Raw genomic sequence first — 20,948 nt, forward strand, 5'->3', positions numbered from 1 at the left:
CTTTGTGCCTGCATTTTCTGCATTCTCAGAACAGCAGCCTGATACATCCGTACTAAGGTCCATTTCTGTGACTGATAACTCCTCCCCAATGAAATACTAAAGGAAACACATGGATCTACATACAAATACAGATCTGCCCAAGGAACGTCTTTCTTATTTGAGAATGGTCTTATTTAGTCCAGTACTGTCTTGAGCTTTTAAGTAGCTGAGGACGATCTTGACTTCCTGTTCTTCTTGCCTCAGCCTCAAAGTACTGAGATTACAATATGTGCCACTGGATCCAGGCAAAGAATGAATTTAAATGACAAGTGAGACATCAGATTTCAGATATGAATGAGTCAATCACAAGAAAAGCATTCTAGGAAGAATGAAGTGAATTTGAAGATGTTTAATGCATTTACTTAATTTTCATTATCTCTGATATAAGGTGTTGTTTACTCTTGTATCTATCCACGCAATCAGTTATTAACTAATACTTTATTGAGCTTTTATTCTCTAAGCCAGTTCTTTCAAAATTACCCAAATCTACCTCTGTGCATGGGAACAGACCAACATACCTGCTTTCCAGAGTTGATCTTCTAGTGTAGCAACATATTTTTAAAAACCACACAAAATAAGATACAAAATATAATGTAGGTTGATAAATGCTATGGGAAAAATGTAAGGAAAATGATTAGATATGTTAAGAGGGGGCTCTAGTTTTATAAAAGTTATGATCAGATAAAGATTTCCTACGGATAAAGGGAATCAAATAAAAATCAAGAGTTCACTCACTGATTTTATTCAATAAAGATTATGGACCAATTCCTCTATCAAGAGTTATACACAAATTCAGAATAACTCAATACAAATGTTTTAACCCTATGTTGGTATCATCTTAACTTCTCTTCATGGTTATGCTAAGCTTCATTTTAGAAGCTAACATCCCTAAACAAAATAATGATCATACTTATCATTAACTGGGCCTAGTTAATCTCTTCTTTTCCAACTTTAAATCAGTGACTCCCCACAGGCAACTAACAGGAGGAGTTACTCTCCCTGTTTTACAATGGGAGAGGGACCTTAGAAACGTGACTAGCCACAGTTATGAAACAGTGAACTGAAAAATCAGGACTCAGTAAAGAAACTATGACTCAGTGGCCAAACTTGCCTTACCGTGCCCACAGTTGCCTGTCTGACTGTGAGAACTGAGAAACGTACCAGAATGAACCTACAGAATGAGCAGGCAGTGAGGCTGTGTGCTGCAAAGCTAGGCTGCAACGCATGTAGAGCCGGAACTCGCTAGCTACAGAGACACCAAGAACCAGGTGATTATTAAGTGCTTATGGAGTAGTAGCCACAATCATGTTCTAGTTTTTGCTTTAAAAAATAGGAGAGGAGAGAAATAGACACAGTGGGCAATGTGTGTCCAGCCCAATAACAGACATAAAAATGCCCAACGAACAGATTTTGAATATCTGAGCACTTAGAAGCACTATTGGGGATCATGTTTCATAATAATCATTTGTACTTTGTATCCCTTGAAAAAATATATATTTCATAAACACTTATTTTTTGTTGCAAGTTTAATAATTTTCTTTAAACTATTTCCATTTTACTCTACCTTTAGAAAATTAATATGTATTTACATTGAAAATATTAATTATTTTGTCTCATTTTTAAAAACAACAATAAAATATAGAATTTCTTTTTATTTTCTTGTGGTCATTCATATCCTGCTTTAAAACAATGTAAATAGAGTTTGTTATATAATTAATAAAACAAAATAGTCTCAAATTTAATATTCAGGAGAGTTATATAATATTTAGGATATTAAATATATAAAACAAATTTTACTATAAATATATCTCTCTCGGATACCAAGGAGTACTTTGTTCTTTTGTCGACTTAGTAATCAATGAGGCCTTATTATTTATATTAGAATGTAGTAAGTTTATTTCACCAAAAACTGTGTTTTACATTTTATAACTAACACATACTGAGAGTATGTGCTCACACATTAACGGGACAGATTTTGTTACAGTGATACTACTTCTGTGAACTCTGGGTTAAATTAAAATGCCAAGAATCAACAGGGAGTCTATCACTTAAAGTTAAGTCCAATGGTTATCAACCTCATAACTTTCCTTAGCTAATCACTTATGTATACACGCATGCAAGGCTGTACTATTGCTTAGCTATGTGGATCTATGTGCACATAGCGCAGCCTTAAGCTTAGTTACAAGCTACAGGGGTTTGATTTCAGCTCCACAGTCTATAGGAATATATGTTTACATATGGATAATTGATTTTAAGATGAAGAAGCACTTCTTTCAAGTATGGATATGAGTCTTAGCTAAGAAACAGTATAGTAGTCTAAATTAACAGATGGAAAAATACTATAATGGTTAAAGTACAGCATTGGGTTATAAATATTGCAAAAATATTTATATCTCACCTGGTTTGGCTGATGAAATTGTAATTGCTCTTTGGTTACGATTCTCAGGAGAAACTAGCTTTACCTAGCTCATATATACTTGGAATTATATCTCATTAAAAATACTTTGGAGTCTATCTACTATTCGTCTATCTATCTATCTATCTATCTATCTATCTATCTATCTATCTATCTCTCTATCTCTCTATCTCTCTATCTCTCTATCTCTCTATCTCTCTATCATCTTAAACCATTCACACATAGCTTCATGAGAATCAAAGTTTCTGGTCACAACCAAATACACTGAATAACAAGTGAGGCATTCAATTAATGTATACCTTCCATTTTTTGTTTATTTCTATACATGCTTATGATGGGAGTTTAAATAGGGCTTCTCATTAACATTCGTTCTTATAATTCGGTTATGGTTGTAAGGAAGCAATGATGAGGAAGAGTCTGAGCTCTCAGCTAGCATCTCTAGGAAGGTGTCAGGATAGCTTTGACAGTGCAATGAGAAAGGAGAGATGCAGAGTAAGAACTTTTCAGTGTTCCTGCCTCTCATCAGCTATAATTACTACTGTGAAGTCAGCAATATGTAATGGTTTTTCTACATATGCCCAGGAGAATGTCTAGGGATTGTGTACACCCAGTTGCTGTTAGTTCATACTCCATTCCCTGAGTTCAGGTAGAGAATATTTCCATCCTCAGTAAATTCTTCTAGTAACTTGATAACCTGAAGATAACCAATTTAACTCTATTTAGCCATCTCTCAGCATTCAGTATTTAAAGGAGTTTAACTTGCTTTTCTTCATGCTAATATAGACACGGCTAAAATATCCTTTGAATTAATACATTTTAGGAGTTTAATTTCTAATCAAACTCTTGGCCAGACTTTCAGCTTCTGAAAATTTAATTACCTCGTTTTTCCTTGAAATCAATTAAGTGGGTATTCTGTACATTCAAATCGCTCATGCCTTTTAGGTGAACTTTCATTTACCACTTTAGCCAAGCCATTGGAAATCTCACTTGTTGTACAGCAGAAAACAAGTGTTAAACCATTAGGTAGTAAAGATTGATACCAGTGCCCAAATACTGAAAGGAACACTTCTCCCTTTAATACGACATGAAAGGAGGCAAACAGAAGCATGACAATTTGTTATTAACCCAAGTAATTAAGTATGAAACAGGCACTCCAGAAATCTACTCTAACTTGAACCTAAAAGCAAATAGAACACAGAACGGAAGCTGCTTGATCAAGAGCACTCTTGGGTCATTCTCACAGATGCCCCAGTGATTCCCTAAAGGTTAGAAAATCACCAACAACCTCACTGGTTGGACATTATTTCTATAGTAACCTCCAATACAGAGTTCCCATGAACTGACTGTGTAAAGATGAATTTCTATAACATCAATTTCAGTACACTTCAGGTCAGTCCCTGACTACTGACCTCTATAAATTTTTTGCATTTAGGTTTAAGGTCTCAAAGGGCCACTGCAGAGAAGGACTGAAGAATTTGTTTATGAGTTGTAATAACCTTGGGCTAGCATAGAAAAGTAGGTGTGGGGCATGACTCACTGGGATTTCCTTACTTGCACAAAGGTACCCAGCAAGTTCCAAGAGTTCTTAATACACCAGACGATGCTACCACCCCTCCCCCCTCAAGAAATAAACAATCCTTTTTTTTGCTACTGTGCAAAGAATCCAGCCTATCTCAAAATCAGTCAAAGTAACCTATGAAAACTAGAGGGTTGGACTTTCTTCAGACCTGAGTGAGGTGATATCCTATTGCTTACAGCTGAGAGGCAGGTCAGTCAGGTTCTTGGCTGCTCTATTACACAAGCAAGATACTGCCAGCCAGCCAGCCAGCTAGCCGGACAGCCCCACCCAATTTTGTTTCTTCTTACATCTTGCCTGAGTCCTGCTCAATGCCACACTGTCACACTTAAACCACCTGTTTTTTCATGTGCTGAGGACTTATTGCAGTCAGGACAACTGTGGTATTTTATTCCCCATCATCTGTAAACACCTGTCAGTTCTGAAGGTAAGTGTGTGCACCTTGGGGTTCTCTCTCTCTCTCTCTCTCTCTCTCTCTCTCTCTCTCTCTCTCTCATCAAAGAGAATCACCTTGGCCTCAACTTTTGTCAAAAAAGTCAGGCAAGTAGCCACAGAGACTCTGATATAAACTGGCCATTGTTTCCTTAGTTAATTACCTTCTAAGTGAACTTTTGCACTGCTAAATGAATAAACTTTAAGAAGCAAAGCTGCTAACTTACTAAACAGGTAGAAAAGTGTATACAATGCTTACTTCAGTCAAGTCTTAGCAGAGCCATCAAAGACTTTCAATTGGAGCTGGTGGAAGGAACATAAGTCAAATAGCTCTAAATTATGCATTTAGGCTTAATGTTTCTTTTTTCAGTATAGTATCATTTTGGGGGGGAAAGTTATGCTTACATGCAATGAATTACATGCTTTTATACATCGTTTTCAATGGTGTCCTTTACTGAAAAGTTAAAAAACTGTACATTTTATTATTTTATCTAGCATGCTTAGCATGCATGGCTGGCATTCCCCCAAATTTTAGAAAGCTAACTCACTCACAGAAGACCTCCTGTGGAATGAGAATTTAGTCAGGGTTTGCGAAAGCCATTTTCAGATTGCCACCCTGACCTACTTTCTCTTTGATTCATAGAGGCTGTTTCTAAAGACAGTGAAATGTGATAGAAGTCTAAAACCTCATGCTTGGGAACTTGGCTTCAGAACATATCTTTTGAACACACATTCTCTCTTAGCTTTGTAGTCATCCACCTACTTTCTCACAGTCGTGAAATTCATGCCTACACTCCCAAAATAGCAGGCAGGATGTCATTCTCTCCTTTTTTTCTTAATTTATGTTTATCTGAATCATTTAATAGAATGATAGAAAATCCTTAGGGAATTTCTTTCAAGGAAAAAAATCATTTTATCTTTTTTTAACCAAATAAAAATTTATTTATACTTTACACCACACACACACACACACACACACACACACACACACGAGAGAGAGAGAAAGAGAGAGAGAGTGTGTGTTTGAGTACAAATAGAATTTCTCACTTCTCATGCTTCTAAACCTTTATATAATAAGAGAGTTCTAGAACATAATTTCTTATATTCTCATTAATGTGGCTTTAGAGAAGATACTCAGTGCTGACCAAAATTGCAAAGACTACTCAAAGTACTCAAGTACTCAAGTTTTGCCTGGAATATTAGCTACATGAATGACTGAGCTTTAATTGACAAAAGTAAACAAATAAACCCATCTACATTCGGAAGGTAAGGTTTATGACAAGAAATAATCAAAAGTAATTGGGCAAAGTGGGTCTATACTTCTTAGGGATTCATCACAAGAACATTATATGATATCTTCCATATACCTAAGCTGATGCTCTTACTTTTTTTGATTAAATGAATATTATACTTTCTCTTGCATGTGTTTACAGCCATATATAGCCAGGGTGCCTCCCTATTCTTAAAGCTTGGATAAGTAGTATAACTCAATTACAAAAGAGAGGCTCAGCAGAATACTGGCATTATACAATTAAGAGCAATCCAAATTAAGCAGAGTAAACAGGTTTGCTTTCATGAATATATATATATATATATATAGATAGATATAGATATAGATATAGATATAGATATAGATGATATATATCCGCTCCCAGTGTTTGCGAGCTCTCCATGAGATCTAGCAATGGGAAGCCACTGGTCAGTGTTAACACTAAAGAAAGGGAGAAAAGGGAGAAAACACTGTTCATCCTCCCTGTGGAAGAATTATTCAAAACCCTGAAATATATTCTTTGAAATTACATTTTAACTGTTTTTAAATAAAAAAACTGTAAAAATGTATCAATTTCTAGATGTTTAGAATATGTACTTAAGGTCTTACAGCTTGCCTCAGAATTTTGTCTTTCTGTTCCATATCTAATCGTCCTAGCCTTAAGTTTTTCAAGTTTGTGATGATTATAAGTCTGTTTTTGTTACACTTTCTAAACTTCCTTAGATGCTAAGCTCCCAGTATTGCTCCTACCCAGGTACAAGAAGATGTAAAAACACAGGAGAAATACACTGATTTTTTTCTCTATCTAAATATTTCTTCTTTCTCTCAATTTATCACTTTCTTCCCATTCTGTATGACATCTGGATGGTAGATGAACTTGGGCAAACTCAAGCATGCCGCAACTCATGACCCAGCAAACTTAACCTCAGTTTAATATATTACAGAGATACAACGTTGTTTAAACTTAGTTCAGAGCCTAGAAATGGAAAGAGGCTTAAAGGAAAGGGAAAGGAAAAAATGGAAATTTGATCCACTGTCTTCTGAAGGTTCCTATCGTCCTCCTCACTTGCTCTTTCTGCTCACAGGGTACATTCCTGAATTCAGTGGGGTCCAACTTAGCCTGAGTTACAAAGTCCTTATAAAATGTCATAGCTAGAGTTTTGAAAACCTGAAAGCTTAAGTTTTGGGCTTCTTCTGTTCCTGTAAGATGAGATGTACCTGCTGAGATATGTTACATGGTAACCCTAAAAGCCAGGGAGGAGAAGCAGATGCCACCCAATGTCAGGATTATCAGCCTAAATCAGTCTTTGCAATGCTGTAGCCACAGCTGTATTAATTTCTAAATTAACCACCTTGCATTCAGACCTAAGATCTGCTCCTGTCTTCCTTCATTCTAAATCTTTTTCCGGGAGATAAATTATAGCTCGTCAAACTGCGTTGGCTAATTTGAGGTATTGATACTCCAGGCTTTCAGGTTACACTCAAAAGTGAGGTGAAGGTAACAGAGATGCCCTCGGTGATTCAATGTTACAGTCGAGGTGAACCTGGCACATAAAGCTCACTGTGTTGGCTGGTGATCTGAGGATTCTTTTTATAGGAGGAGGTGAAAGCTCCAGGCTAGATTCCTAATGTAACACTGAAAGAAAATTAGAATACCCAAGGGACTTTCCCCTGCTTTTGATGACCAAAATTTTAGGACCTAAGGAGAAAGAATGTAAACCAGTGACTTAATAAAGATAGGAAGCATGACCAAGTGCCATGCCTAAAACAGAACACAGGCAGCAGGTGAAAAGACAGACAACTCAGTGTTCTGTGATCTGTACAGAAAATACATGTAACTACACCAAGATAAACTGCATTGTGAATGTACTTACTACATAAGGCCCTAACTGAATGGAATATTGATCAGCTACATGCCCAGGGAAAAATCTCTAATGTTTTCTTCATCTAGATTATACAAGACTCAATGCACAAAGTTGTTAGAGTTTCTTATTTTAAGATAAAAGTATATTCATCATATTCGAGAAGCACTTAAGATATGTGATTTTACATTACTAGGTTTGCAGTGTTTTTAGAATGACTTAAACCCTTCAATTTAAAAACTCTGCTAAAATAAAATGATGGGGGAAGGGATCTACAAAGACAGAAAGTTCCTTTGTAATTGCCACATGTGGCCTTCCATATTCACGAGCTATATGTCCATGCATTTAACTAAAGGTTTATTCCTACACTTGATTTACTTGATTATGAGTTCTTGAGCACCTTGTTGATACCTTTTTAAATTTTTTATTGGTTATTTTGTTTATTTGCATTTCAAGTGTTATACCCCTTCCCAGTTTCCCCTCCAACTCACCCCATTCCACGTTTCTCCCACTGCCTCCACAAGTGTGCACCCCCATCCACCCACCCACTGCCCTCGCATTCCCCTACACTGGGTCATCAGTCCTTCACAGGACCAAGGGCTTCCCCTCCATGGATGCCAGACAAGGCAACCTTGTTAATGTTCTTTCTGCTTCTACTTAATTATTTGTATTTGTTATTACAAATCTTGTTCTGTCTGATTGCTTTAAAGGATTTGATGTAAAACAAGTCTCTAAGAAAACAAATATGCAATTAATAATACAATTTTCTGATTATGTTAACAATCTTATGACTTAAGCCACTTGTATTGATTATAACTGAAAGAAAATAAAATATAAGAAAGAATCACCACAAATGTAAACATTTCTATAATTCCTGTCTGGAAACAGAGTATGACAAGCACATGAGAACCCTTTAAATGAACTCTCTCCCCACACATATCCATCCAGAGTCTCTTGTCTTCTAACAGGAGTTGTGCCTGTTTTGAACTTTATTTATGTGCAATTACACAACGTGCCTACATTTTTAGGCCTTGCATTATGTTGATGATAATTATCCATGCTGTTTTATAAAATTGTAAGATGCTAATTTTCACTGTACAAATAGGCCAGGGCTGCTTGTTCAATCTGTTAGTGGTGGATTTCTTCCAGAATCTCAAAAATAATGTGCCTGTGAATATTCCTGCATGCCTACCTGCCTTGTATTTTAAGATTTTTCTTAAATGATTAAAACAGGAAATAAAAATTGTATATCCCACTGAAACCTTTGGAATGGAAGATAGTGGACTGATTCCTAACAGCTTATGATGAAGACAGTATATCACAATGTAATGCAGATATGGTAACTTATGACAGATGACTGAGTGGAAGGAGAATGTGGGAAAAATAATCAAATTATAATCAGAGGAGTATGGAGGCTCTTTTAACCCTAATTAAAACACACACATACACACACACACACACACACGCACACACACACACACACACACACACACACACACACACACACACACCCCAGCAGCAGCATTGACATTATTTTTGAAAATTCAGTGGAAGTCGTTGAAGAACTACAGGTAAGGAGCTGAAGAGATGGCTCAATGTCTAAAAGCACTGGTTGCTTTTCTAGAGCCCCAGGCTTGTTTCTTAGCACCCACATGGAGGCTCACAATTGTCTGTAAGTTTAAATCCAGAGGAACTGATGTCCCCTTCTGACATCCACGGGTGTCAGACACACATGTGGTATACAGGAATGCATGCACATAGGCAAACCTTCATGTGCATAAAATAAAAACCAATCTTTAAAAAAAGTACAGGAAATACAGAACCTTAATATTTAGCAGTTGAACTTCCTCCATTTTCCTCTGTCAAGCTGGAATGTTTTAGTAAGAAATAAGACCCGATTTGAGGAGCATCAAGTTATTTCTCAATTTTTATTGTTTCAAGAGATTGTTTGAAATGGTGTCTCATATATCCCGCTGTATACAATTTTAAAAATATTAATAGTATGCTTATCCTCTTCCTTTGTTTATTTAGTTTCTAGATAAAAGAACGTAACCTTTATATTTATAATTAGCTGTTAATGCACTAAAGCTAGGTAGATAGCTACTCTCTATGCTATTATTTCTGTTTCCCTATCAATAACCCCCAATTACAAATGGCTACATTCCATCTGGACTGCTATTAATGTCAGTTGGCCAGCCCTCCTGGCATGTTTTCATAACTCACTTACCCCATGGCATCTTCTCCTCCCTCTGCCTTCTTCTCCCCCTTGTGTCTCAAGCCCACCAACCTCAATTCTGTCAAGCTATAGGCTGTGGGCATCTTTATTCAACCAATAATTTTAAATTAAGGAGCAAGGTCACATAGCATTCTTTTGTGTACATCCAGGTTCTCTTGCCCGGGGCAATGAGGCCTTGGGGGCCAGTATTTAGCACTACAATCCATAGTAAAAGACCAAACCACAACAGTAACCCAGGCTAGCTTCCAACTAGGTAGTGAGAATTACCTTGAGCTTCTGATGCTGTTACTTCCTCCGTACTCCTTCCTAGTTCTGGGAATACAGGCACACACTAGTTTATTTTATTTAGGTAATGGTGGGGTGGAATGCAGCCTTTTTGCATGCTGAGCAAGCACTCTAACCACTAAGCAACAGTCTCAGCTCCAGGGTAACATTTCTTAAATACAAAAATGCAGCTAAACGTACTTTATTGTTTAGCATCTTGTTTGGCCTCTTCTGTTTATTTTAATTTCTATTACTAGTCACTCTGAGCCTCAGTTTCTTCATCTAGATAAAGACCATACCACAGGCTGTTCCTATCTCAAGGTATCACTGCATCAAGTACAGTGATTTGGTGGACTTTGTAATCACCAAGACACTAGAACAGTGGTTCTCAATGTTCCTAATGCTGAGACCCTTTACTACAGGTCCTCACGTTATGATGACCTCCAACCATAAAATTTCTTTCATTGCTACTTCATAACTATAATTTTGCTACTGCCATGAATTGTAATGTAAATATCTGTTTTCCTCTTGTCTTAGGCCACCCCTGGAAAGGGTCATTTGATCCTCAAAGAGGTCATGACCAACACTGCATTGCAGGGATAATGTGACATTTAATTGATACCAAATGGAGGTTGGTGTGTATTAAGTGCTTACTTTAGGCCAGTTAGCGTTCTGAATATTTCTTCCTGCATTACTTGAATTAGTTTAAAATAATACTGTAAAACAGTTTGGTTATCTTGATAATAATATTTTAACAACTTATAATGATGATGAATCTATAGGTTATTTGTGACAGAAACCAGAATTTTAATAAATTCCTGTTCTAATGTTTTCCTTATCAACCACTTAAGAGCTAGGGAATTCCCATACCTAATCAGAATGGTGTGCTTAGATTAATGAGGTCACTATCATGATTTTATTACCTAACCATGCTATAATGTACCTAAAAATTTTATACATAACCTCAATCACATTCTTTATTTATTTTAACATAGCTCCTATTTTAACTTCAATGACTTAAAAGTAAATATGAATAAAATGTATTTAAAAGAGAGTTGATTAGAAAACACAGATATTTTTATTATGATTCAGAACAGTAGAAAAATTAAAGTTATGAAGTAGCAACAAAAACAATGTTGTGTTGGTGGGTCACCACAGCATGAGCGACTGTATTAAATGTCTCACACCAGGAGAGACCACTCTTCTAATGAATGAGGGATACAGAGTTTGCACTATCATTGTACTTGATATATCTGACAATGGCATATATTTAGTGTCTGATCAGTGGGGTTGTTTTCACTATCAGAATTCAAAGTCACATCTGAGGAGAAAACATGCTCTCTGAAAGTTTGAAGAAACCAGCCAACTCTGCATGTCCTATAATTATAACACTTAAAAATTATTTTGCAGCTTATGCACACACACACACACACACACACACACACACACACACACACACACATATATGTGTGTGTGTGTGTGTGTGTGTATATATATATATATATATATATATATATATATATATATATATATATATATATATATGTTCAAGTTGTTCCAAGCTTGGTGATCTTTTAAAAAGCAGTATCTAACTTGGCAAGGCTGTTTTCTGGCATTTTCGTAGGAAGAAAAATTATATAGAAAATAGGACTTAGTGACGCTGATTTAAATTCACAATCCACCCCAAACCAACTTATTAAAATGAATTATCATCTCAACATTAGTCTAGATTCCCCTTTTCAGTAATAAAGATCCATAGAAAAATGCAGAATGCTCTTATAATTCAAATGACTCTTACTTTCTTTCAGATTCCTCATATTAAAACCAATATCAACGAAGGCTACCATGTTGACCTTAGCCAAAATTGCATTGATTTCAAGTCTGTTCATTTCATTACCATTTGGGAGACCTCAGAAACAAAATCTAAGAAGAAATGTAACTCAGCACACTATAGAAGATGTGAAAACAATGAGAAACAAATTGATTCATTTGGAAAGAAGAATAAATGCAACTTCAGAAAACAGAAGTGATATCTCCAATCTCATGGTGACGGCTCCTTCTCTTTTGGATTTATCCACAACCTTCAAAGCAACAAATTCCAGCAGAAACTTTCCAACAGCTAGTTCAACTGAGAGTCCAAAACCTCCCTCCACACATTCCATTCCTCCCTTTGTTTCCAAGTTGCCTTTGAACTCATCCGTAGCCGATGTAAATCCTTTACAGGTCTCAGAACATTCCAATTCTACACATTCTCCATTGTCGGGAAATTTTACTTGGTCTTTGGACAATGACACAATGAACAGTCCTAAAGATATGTCCAGTACAGTTAGCCTCTTCCCTCCTCCTCCAAAGACCACACCCGTGACTCCTTTCACAGCTGAACCTACTGGATGGTTTGCCACAAATGACAACTTTGCTGGTTTTACCCCATATCAAGAAAAAACAACTTTACAGCCTACCTTAAAATTCACCAATAATTCAAAACTTTTCCCCAATGCATCAGACACCCCAAAAGGTATGTATGTATGTATGTATGTATGTATGTATGTATGTACGTGTGTATGTGTGTGTATATATATATATATATATATATATATATATATATATATATATGGATTTAATTTTCTGGTTATATAAGACTGAATCTCTAAAGAAGTCATATAATTATGGAGTGCTATTTTAGAGAAAGGCAGGCAATTGTAGTTGTATGGGTCATTCCTTTTTTTTTTGAGCTGAGGACCGAACCCATGGCCTTGCGCTTGCTAGGCAAGTGCTCTATGTATGAGTCATTCTTATTGTGAGGAGTAGACAATAAAAATTGTGGAGTGGTTTTAGGATTTAATTGAGCACATATTAGTTCCTAGTAGGTAGGAACATGGGAAGATAGTGGGATGTAGGGTTGTGATGGTAAGTAAATCCTGCCTGAGTCACCAGGTGACAATTTCTACCCTTTAAAGACAATCTGGACTTTTGATGCTTTAGGATTATTATATAAATAACCTTTAAAATATATGCATGTGAGTTTCAAAACACTGAAGAAAATGAGTGATTTTATAGACTACCTGACCTCACATACAGTGACACAAGGACAGTAACAGAAGAGTGACACTCCAAGAGTTTCTCAGACAAGCTTGCCACAGGAAAAACATTCTTAACTTTTCGTTTAATATCCTATTTAATATATAATTTTTGACAAATTATTATTAGATGAACATATATATGATTGATTTAGAGATCATGCCAAATTCAAAGATGTAAAATAAGAAGTGTAGCACAGGTTATATAATGCATTCATTAAGCTTAATTTCCTTCAGGTCTAGCTGTATGCTTGTATGCCTGAAGTGATTGATTATTTTTAACAAAAAACCCTACTTTTTATTAACCCAGCGCCTTCACATGCACTTTAGAGGTTAAGTTAATTACAATTAAGTGTAATTGTATATGTGAATTGGCATTTATAACCTGTTGTCAGCATATGGAAAGATTTCGACATTTGAAGTCTAATCTTTATTAAGTAACTGATGACAATATGTATATACATATGCTTTTATTTTGGCCTTAATTTTAATACATCACATAATTCATGTATGGTCTTTTATTCCATTGAAAAGAATATTTAAAATGCATCCACAGTCTGTCTAACCTCAATAAATATATATTGTGAATACTGAGCACTAATCCATACCATAGCTCTTTTATCAGAATTGTTAATTTTGCTTCTTTTTATATTGTCAGCTTTTTTGTATTCCAAATGAGTTAATTTCATTAGGAGTGGCTTTAGGGAACATAAGAAAAACTTCATCTACCTAATTAGTGAATAGCTCAAGACATTTAATCAGTCGGTATCTACAAGGCAGAAGGTTGTAGTACTTTGATGGTTACTTAATTTCCAAGTCAACTATTCCACATAAGGCCTCACAGTATAATTTTGTAGTTTCTTGAGAGCTGAGCTTTGGTATAAGAAGGCATTGCAAACATCTTGCTTTTGTCTTTTGCTTGCTTGCTTTGCTCAGTTTGTAAATGTAGTATACCAAGAAATATTGTGTTTCCTCCTAGTGCCTTCTTGGCATTTTGTATTACTTATTACTCATACACTGTTTTGTGTTTGCATATGTGTGTCTGTATATTGAATTATTATACAAAATTAAAGTTCAACTTTAAATCTCCCCATTGACTCGGAGTTTATAAAACACCTTTATAAATAAATACATTATTAATTACTGAACTTAGATCTTCTATAAAATGCAGCACCTTAGTACCTTTGGAGATAATCAGTAATTATCAACTATAAATGAAAGGCTTTATATTTTTCAAATAAAGTGAATTTATATGTATAATTTCATAATGAATTTTAGCACTATATCGCGAATACTGACCATAAAATAATGTACACATACAGAGATATATTGTCTCCGTTATCTAATTAAAAACATTCAAATCTTTCATATGTCACTTTGCATATGGATTTTTGTTTTTGAATAATTGTTTTTATTTCTTAGTTGAATCTTCTGTTTGTTTTTTTTCTTCTAGAGACTAAGAACACAGGGATAGTATTTGGAGCCATTTTAGGAGCTATCCTGGGTGCTTCTCTGCTTAGCCTTGTTGGCTACTTATTGTGTGGACAACGGAAAACAGATTCATTTTCCCATCAGCGACTTTATGATGACAGAAACGAACCAGGTAAAAACTTCTCTCAGACCATCGCCAACATGCAATAGATTTAGTATGTGTCACTGATACCTCGGAAGAAGTCAGAGTGTCATCTGACAGAAACAGACTAGATTTATTTAGACCCATTGCCACTTGACCAAGAAAAGAATTGCACTGTTTATCTGTGACATTTGAAAACCTTTGGAGTGTTTGTTCATTGTATTAAAACTGTATTTAAATACTGTTTCTAGAATCCAAACATATGTAGAAAAATTGAACGTAATTTGAAGTTCACTCCGGCTCTGACATTTTCAGGCAAATGGAGCTAGGAAAAAATCTTCCTGAGCAAGGTCTCCCAGACCCAGAAAAACAAATATGGCCAGCCACCGTCAGAGAAGCCTCCACTTGTAGTAGATGGAAAAAACTATAGACCCACAGCCAGACATTATACAGAGAGTGAAAGACCACTCAACTCTAAGTGGGATCAAATTTCCTCCTCTCAGAGCTCACAGAGTCTCATGGAAGAGGAGGGAAAAAATTGTAAGCCTGAAGAGGGCACCAAGAAATCAAGGCCCTATATATCAACATGATCAGAGGTCTTATGAACCTTCAGTGCCTGCAAAGGTCCCCTGTGTACATTTTAAGGCTTCCAGTTTAGTGTTTTAATGAGATGCCTGAGTGTGCAAAGAAGTGGGTACCTGATTGTTGTGCCTTATCTTAGGCTCTTTTCTGTCTGTCTGTTTTGTCCAGTTCCAATGTGTTAGTTTTTGTTTTACATTTTATTTTATTATTGTTCCAAGAAATAAAACAAAACAAACAGAAAGCCCATGAAATAACCAGAAATGTGTCTCTGAAACATAGGATCTGGAAGTTTCATATATGTACAGATAAAGGACCTCATAGCTTATTTCAGAACTTTGTCACTCTTAAAATGTGTTTTTAAAGCCAGCCAGGGCTCTAGAGATAGGTCCATAGACATACTTGCTGTCTAAACATAACAACCACAGCTCAGATCCCTAGAACCCATGTAAAATTCTGGTGAGCCTATAATTTCAACACTTGTATGGTAGAAAAGGGGTTCTTCAAACAAGACAACTAGTGAGGTTTTTAACTGAGAGACTGTGTCTCAGTGTATAACACAAAGAATCATAGAGGAATAGTCCTGACATAAGCTTCTCTGTCTCCACATGCATAGAGGTACACATACAAATATGTATAAGCACACTACTAACACACACACACACACACACACACATTTATATGAGAGTGCAAGGGAAACAATAATATCTGTAATTAATAGAAACTCATATGCAAAAGGCAGAATTATATATATGTATGTATGTATGTATGTATGTATGTATGTATGTATGTATATCAAACATAAGATGAAGTAGCTTCAGTTACTTGACTCTTCTCTCTTATGCTTTATGAGAAGGCCAGTTTTCTTGCATGTACAAGGATTTCTGACATATAGCAAATAGGAACTTGCCTCTGTTGAGTCTACCAGTAAAGTCCTCTTTGAGTTCTGTTGTTATATTACATTTATTCAAAATTAGATCTATTTACTGTAAATGTAGGAGAATTCTGTTTATGGGTTTCTACTAAGCCATATTTCTAAGGTGATATGTTTCAAAGTGAAAAAGGAGAATTTTTAAATTATGTGTAACATATATATATATGAAACTTCCATTAAGTACATAATATAAACAATTATGTTGTCAGTTTTTTACAATCTAAGTCGTTGTGACTGATGCTTTGAGGAGCAATTCAATCATGAGACTTTTGTGATCTCTTCCATACAGCTTCGAGATAGCTGTTCAAAGACCCAGAGTTCCAGGGAGACAAGTTTGTAAGAAGATAGCTTAAGGAATAGTCAGGCAACATAATACTTACAGAAATAATTAAGCCACCAATTTAATTAGTAATTACTCCTTGCTGCACTTTAAGACACCTAATGCATACCTAAGTTTTCTCTGAAAATATATACTCAAGCTCATTAAGAAAGTATCTCCCTTTGCTAAAAATGAAACAACTCCCCCTCCCAATCATCCATCGGAGCATATTGAGTGATTACTTGATCTACCAGAAGGAGGCACACTTTCGGGCATTTTTTACTTCTTTCTACATGTGCACAGGGTTGACTATCATGGTATTAAGATAAACAGTAAATAATGGTGTTTTATTCACTGTCCTCAATTAAAAATTTTTTCTACCAAAAGATTAAAAACAAAAAACCATAAGAGTCAATTAGTTTATATTTTCAAGTATCAAGTATTGGTATGCTTCATTGAGGTGCTTTCCTTAATTTCTTAATTTTATGTCTAATTTAGAATTTCAGAACTACCTTTGTTCTCTTATTAATAGACATAAATGTGGAATGCAAAAATCTACCTATCTAAAATTTCAAAATAATGTCCGAACGCCCACACAGAAGTGCCTGCTCATTACCTAGGACAACCCCTAACTCCTAACACTGTAGTCAGCTGATAGAGCATCTGCCATTGAGACTGTCACCATAAAACGAGCCTGTTGATTTTGCTGTGTTTTTCAGTTCTGCGATTAGACAATGCACCAGAACCTTATGATGTCAATTTTGGAAATTCTAGTTACTACAACCCAGCTGTGAGTGATTCATCCATGCCTGAAGAGGGAGAAAGTGCGCATGATAGCATTCCCATGGATGCCATACCTCCACTTCGCACCTCCATGTAAAGCTAGGAGAGAAGGAGGGCTGCTGAGGGGAAGAGTTCATCTCCATTTCGACCTTTCATCATGCAAGAGGTCCTGCAAGGTCACTGCCATGCTGCTTGCACAGAGAATACTGCAGAGGCAGGAGTTGTGCAGGAAAAAGCAGGGTGGATCCGTCATCTAGAAGCATTCTTTCCTTACAGTCCTCAGCTGAGCTGAAGCATGTGTTATATAACCATAATTTGTATTTTGGTTTATTTTCCAAGGAAACCTTTGTGAAATACGGTAAAATTAATGCACATCACCATGGTAGCACTGACTGATAACTTAACAATAACCCTTCTTCACACAAAATCTGGGAACCCAAACTAGATTTTCTTTAAATAGTTTGTTTTTAAACAGGAAACTGGAGTTAACTCTTCTTTCCTCTTGTCTATAATCCAGGACCACAGAATAAAACAGGCATTTTCATGGGAGCAAATTTTTTGCTGGTTTGTTTCAAAGCCAGGAATATGATATGGCAGAATTCCTGGTCCTGAGAAATTAAGGCAATAAGAACGAAAAGCTTGTCTTCTAATACATTTCATTCTTCTGCAATAGCACACATGGTCAGTCCCTTCGGCCGGCAAGTTGACAATGGGGGCATTTAACAGGGCCACAGGAAGAAAACTGACTCTACTAGGAAAGTGATATCTTCCCTGAAAGTCCTCAAAGTTTTAAGCAACTTCAGCTTGCATGAGTACACATCAGGTTTCAGTTAATTAGGCACGTTAGAATCTCAACTGGAAACATGAGGACAAGACTGAGGAATATACTTGTACATAGTATGAATTTAACTTGTTAGCTAGAAATAGAATTTGCAGTACATTGTAAATGTACAGTCATATGTGAAATAGCTGTCCCTCCAAAGGTTTGAATGAAGCACAGAGCAAAATAGCAAAGAGAGTTAATAAGCAAATGCATCATCACTTGAACAAGTAAAGATACAAGAGACTTAATTCTGGTTTTAGTTTGTTTTCCATCAATACTTGTCTTTGAGCCTCCAAGGTTAGAGGATTAAATAGAGCTAAATACCCAAGGAGTGAATTTATGAACAAAGTAAGTATTATCTTACAGGTTTTATTATTGAATCAATACCTGGTATGAGTGGCACTTACATGTGCACTTGTGTGTGTGTGTGTGTGTGTGTGTGTGTGTGTGCATGTGTGCATGTGTGTAGCACAGAAACGACTGTTAGAAAGACAGTTGTAAAATGAGTAAAGAAAGAAAATACTCACCCCATATTGCCATAAAAATAGCGAAGAAGACTGTCCCTCCATTATCAAACAAATATGTTACCTTAATAAAAGAAATAGAAACATTAATCATAGTAATGGTTGTACTAAAAGAGAAGTTATTATTTGCATTAGGTACTGTGGTTTCTCCCCAGGTTCCATCACAATTTTTCATAGTCTATTGACCTGGAACCTTCACAGTCTTCCAGGAGTTTATATAATTTCCTCACAGGATGAGTTGAGGAAACAACAGGTTTTTCTTCTCTCTTCCCTCTGATTCCTTTGTATCCCACTTTCATCTTGGCTTTTAAGTTGTTCTAGATTCCCAAAAAAGCCATTTTGCATTACAGTTGAACACACAAAGACTGAAATGTAAGATGTTAGTGTGTAAGTTAAAACATAACAAGTTTTGTTTCATGTTGTTTCCAGTTAGAGAAAATTCCCAGAACAGGGAAGTTCTAAAACAGAACTCTGATAGTGAGCTACCTTTTAAAATTGAAAGCTGTCATAGTAATTCCTGATCTTTTATGTTTTGCAAAATTTGCCATGGGTCCAGTTGTGATTTATTTAATGTAATTAGTTTCATTTTAAGTTGTTTCAAGATGTTTTATAAATCATTAAGCATATTTTAATCAGTTGTTACTTTATGTAAAGCTTGATAAAGGATGTAAAGTTATTCAATGTTGTACAATATAATTTTTAGAATTACAAGTATTGATAGATAGATTTTAATAAAATTCAAATTTAATAAAGTCTGATTTATTGATGCTTTGTTCTACTTGCACAATACCTTGCTTTCAAATTAGTGAAAGTCAACACTTGGCATGCACTTAAATACTATAGAAATAACACTCAACCTCTGATTATCCATGGGGATAGGTTGCAAGCAATGAATGCCTAGAACTGAACACTGCCAAGCATGTTTACTAAAGTTAATGTATGTATATATACATATATATGTATATATATTGTACATATATAATAAAATATTGTATATATTATACATATATATCACAATAAGGAATCAATAATAGGATGGGGGAAAAAACAACATATGGTAAATCACATGTGGATGTGGTCTTCCTCCTTTACTCACCCTACTTGTGTAGATGATGGAAAAATATAGGTCTGTATGTTCAGATGAAGTGAGCTGACAGAAGGAAGCATTGTGAGGATGAATTTAGAGTTACTAAACCACAAGTACTCTGAAACTGGCAATATAGATCTGTTGCCTGAGGGCTTCTGCATAGGTGGCAGATGGGTAGTATAAACTACATGGTTGCAAAGAGGTGATTCACATGCCAGGCAAGAAAGAATGAAATAATGTCTAAAACCTATGAATAATATGTTACTGGATTCTGTCATTAATATTTTCAAGGTTCAGTTTTCCATTGGTAAATAAAAATCACACAAAATGTACCTACAATAAGGAAGGGTAGCGTATAGAGAAACTGAGGATTATTATTTACCAAAGAGGATAAGGCAAATTACAAGTTAAAAGACATTCTTAAAAAGGATATTGGATGGAATAGAATTAAAGACCCAGAAATGAACCCACACACCTATGGTCACTTGATTTTTGACAAAGGAGCCAAAACCATCCAATGGAAAAAAGATACAATTTTCAGCAAATGGTGCTGGTTCAATTGGAGGTCCATATGTAGAAGAATGCAGGTCGATCCATGCTTATCACCCTGTACAAAGCTCAAGTCCAAGTGGATCAGGGACCTCCACATCAAACCAGATACACTCTAACTAATAGAAGAAAAAGAGGGGAAGCATCTCGAACACATGGGCACTGGAGAAAATTTCCTGAACAAAACACCAATGGCTTATGCTCTAAGATCAAGAATCGACAAATGGGATCTCATAAAACTGCAAAGCTTCTGTAAGGTAAAGGACACTGTGGTTAGGACAAAACGGCAACCAACAGATTGGGAAAAGATCATTACCAATCTTAAAACAGATAGAGTCCTTCTATCCAAAATATACAAAGAACTCAAGAAGTTAGACCGTAGGGAGACAAATAACCCTATTAAAATGGGGTTCAAAGCTAAACAAAGAATTCACAGCTGAGGAATGTCAAATGGCTGAGAAGCACCTAAAGAAATGTTCAACATCTTTAGTCATAAGGGAAATGCAAATCAAAACAACCCTGAGATTCCACCTCACACCAGTGAGAATGGCAAAGATCAAAAACTCAGGTGACAGCAAATGCTGGCGAGGACGTGGAGAAAGAGG

General features: G+C 35.8%; 2 protein-coding genes across 10 annotated transcripts in view; one reads left to right on the forward strand and one right to left on the reverse strand.

Moving 5' to 3' along the window:
• Nucleotides 1–20,948, reverse strand: part of Ano3 (anoctamin 3) — a 376,269-nt gene that overhangs the window by 55,514 nt on the left and 299,807 nt on the right. For all 3 annotated transcript variants that reach the window (XM_087651939.1, NM_001430402.1, XM_087651940.1), the window contains 1 exon segment: nt 18,711–18,771. In XM_087651939.1, the coding sequence (XP_087508065.1) occupies nt 18,711–18,771 (61 nt within the window).
• Muc15 (mucin 15, cell surface associated) lies at nt 4,202–19,473 on the forward strand. 7 transcript variants are annotated; one of them, XM_087654568.1, is made up of 5 exons: nt 4,227–4,458; nt 10,633–10,726; nt 11,904–12,610; nt 14,626–14,775; nt 17,297–19,473. In XM_087654568.1, exons 3-5 carry the CDS (start codon nt 11,941–11,943, stop codon nt 17,455–17,457), a joined length of 981 nt encoding a protein of 326 aa, XP_087510694.1. In that variant the 5' UTR covers nt 4,227–4,458; nt 10,633–10,726; nt 11,904–11,940; the 3' UTR covers nt 17,458–19,473.

Source organism: Rattus norvegicus, chromosome 3, assembly GCF_021556685.1.
Source record: "Rattus norvegicus strain SHRSP/BbbUtx chromosome 3, alternate assembly SHRSP_T2T, whole genome shotgun sequence".
NCBI lineage: Eukaryota > Metazoa > Chordata > Mammalia > Rodentia > Muridae > Rattus > Rattus norvegicus.

Excerpts from the sequence above, each read along its gene's own strand:
- Muc15 (XM_087654566.1), top strand. The coding sequence starts at position 11,941 with ATGTTGACCTTAGCCAAAATTGCATTGATTTCAAGTCTGTTCATTTCA. Across the intron at positions 12,611-14,625 it reads TGCATCAGACACCCCAAAAG|AGACTAAGAACACAGGGATA; the intron begins GTATGTATGTAT and ends TTTTTCTTCTAG. Across the intron at positions 14,776-17,296 it reads TGATGACAGAAACGAACCAG|TTCTGCGATTAGACAATGCA; the intron begins GTAAAAACTTCT and ends TGTGTTTTTCAG.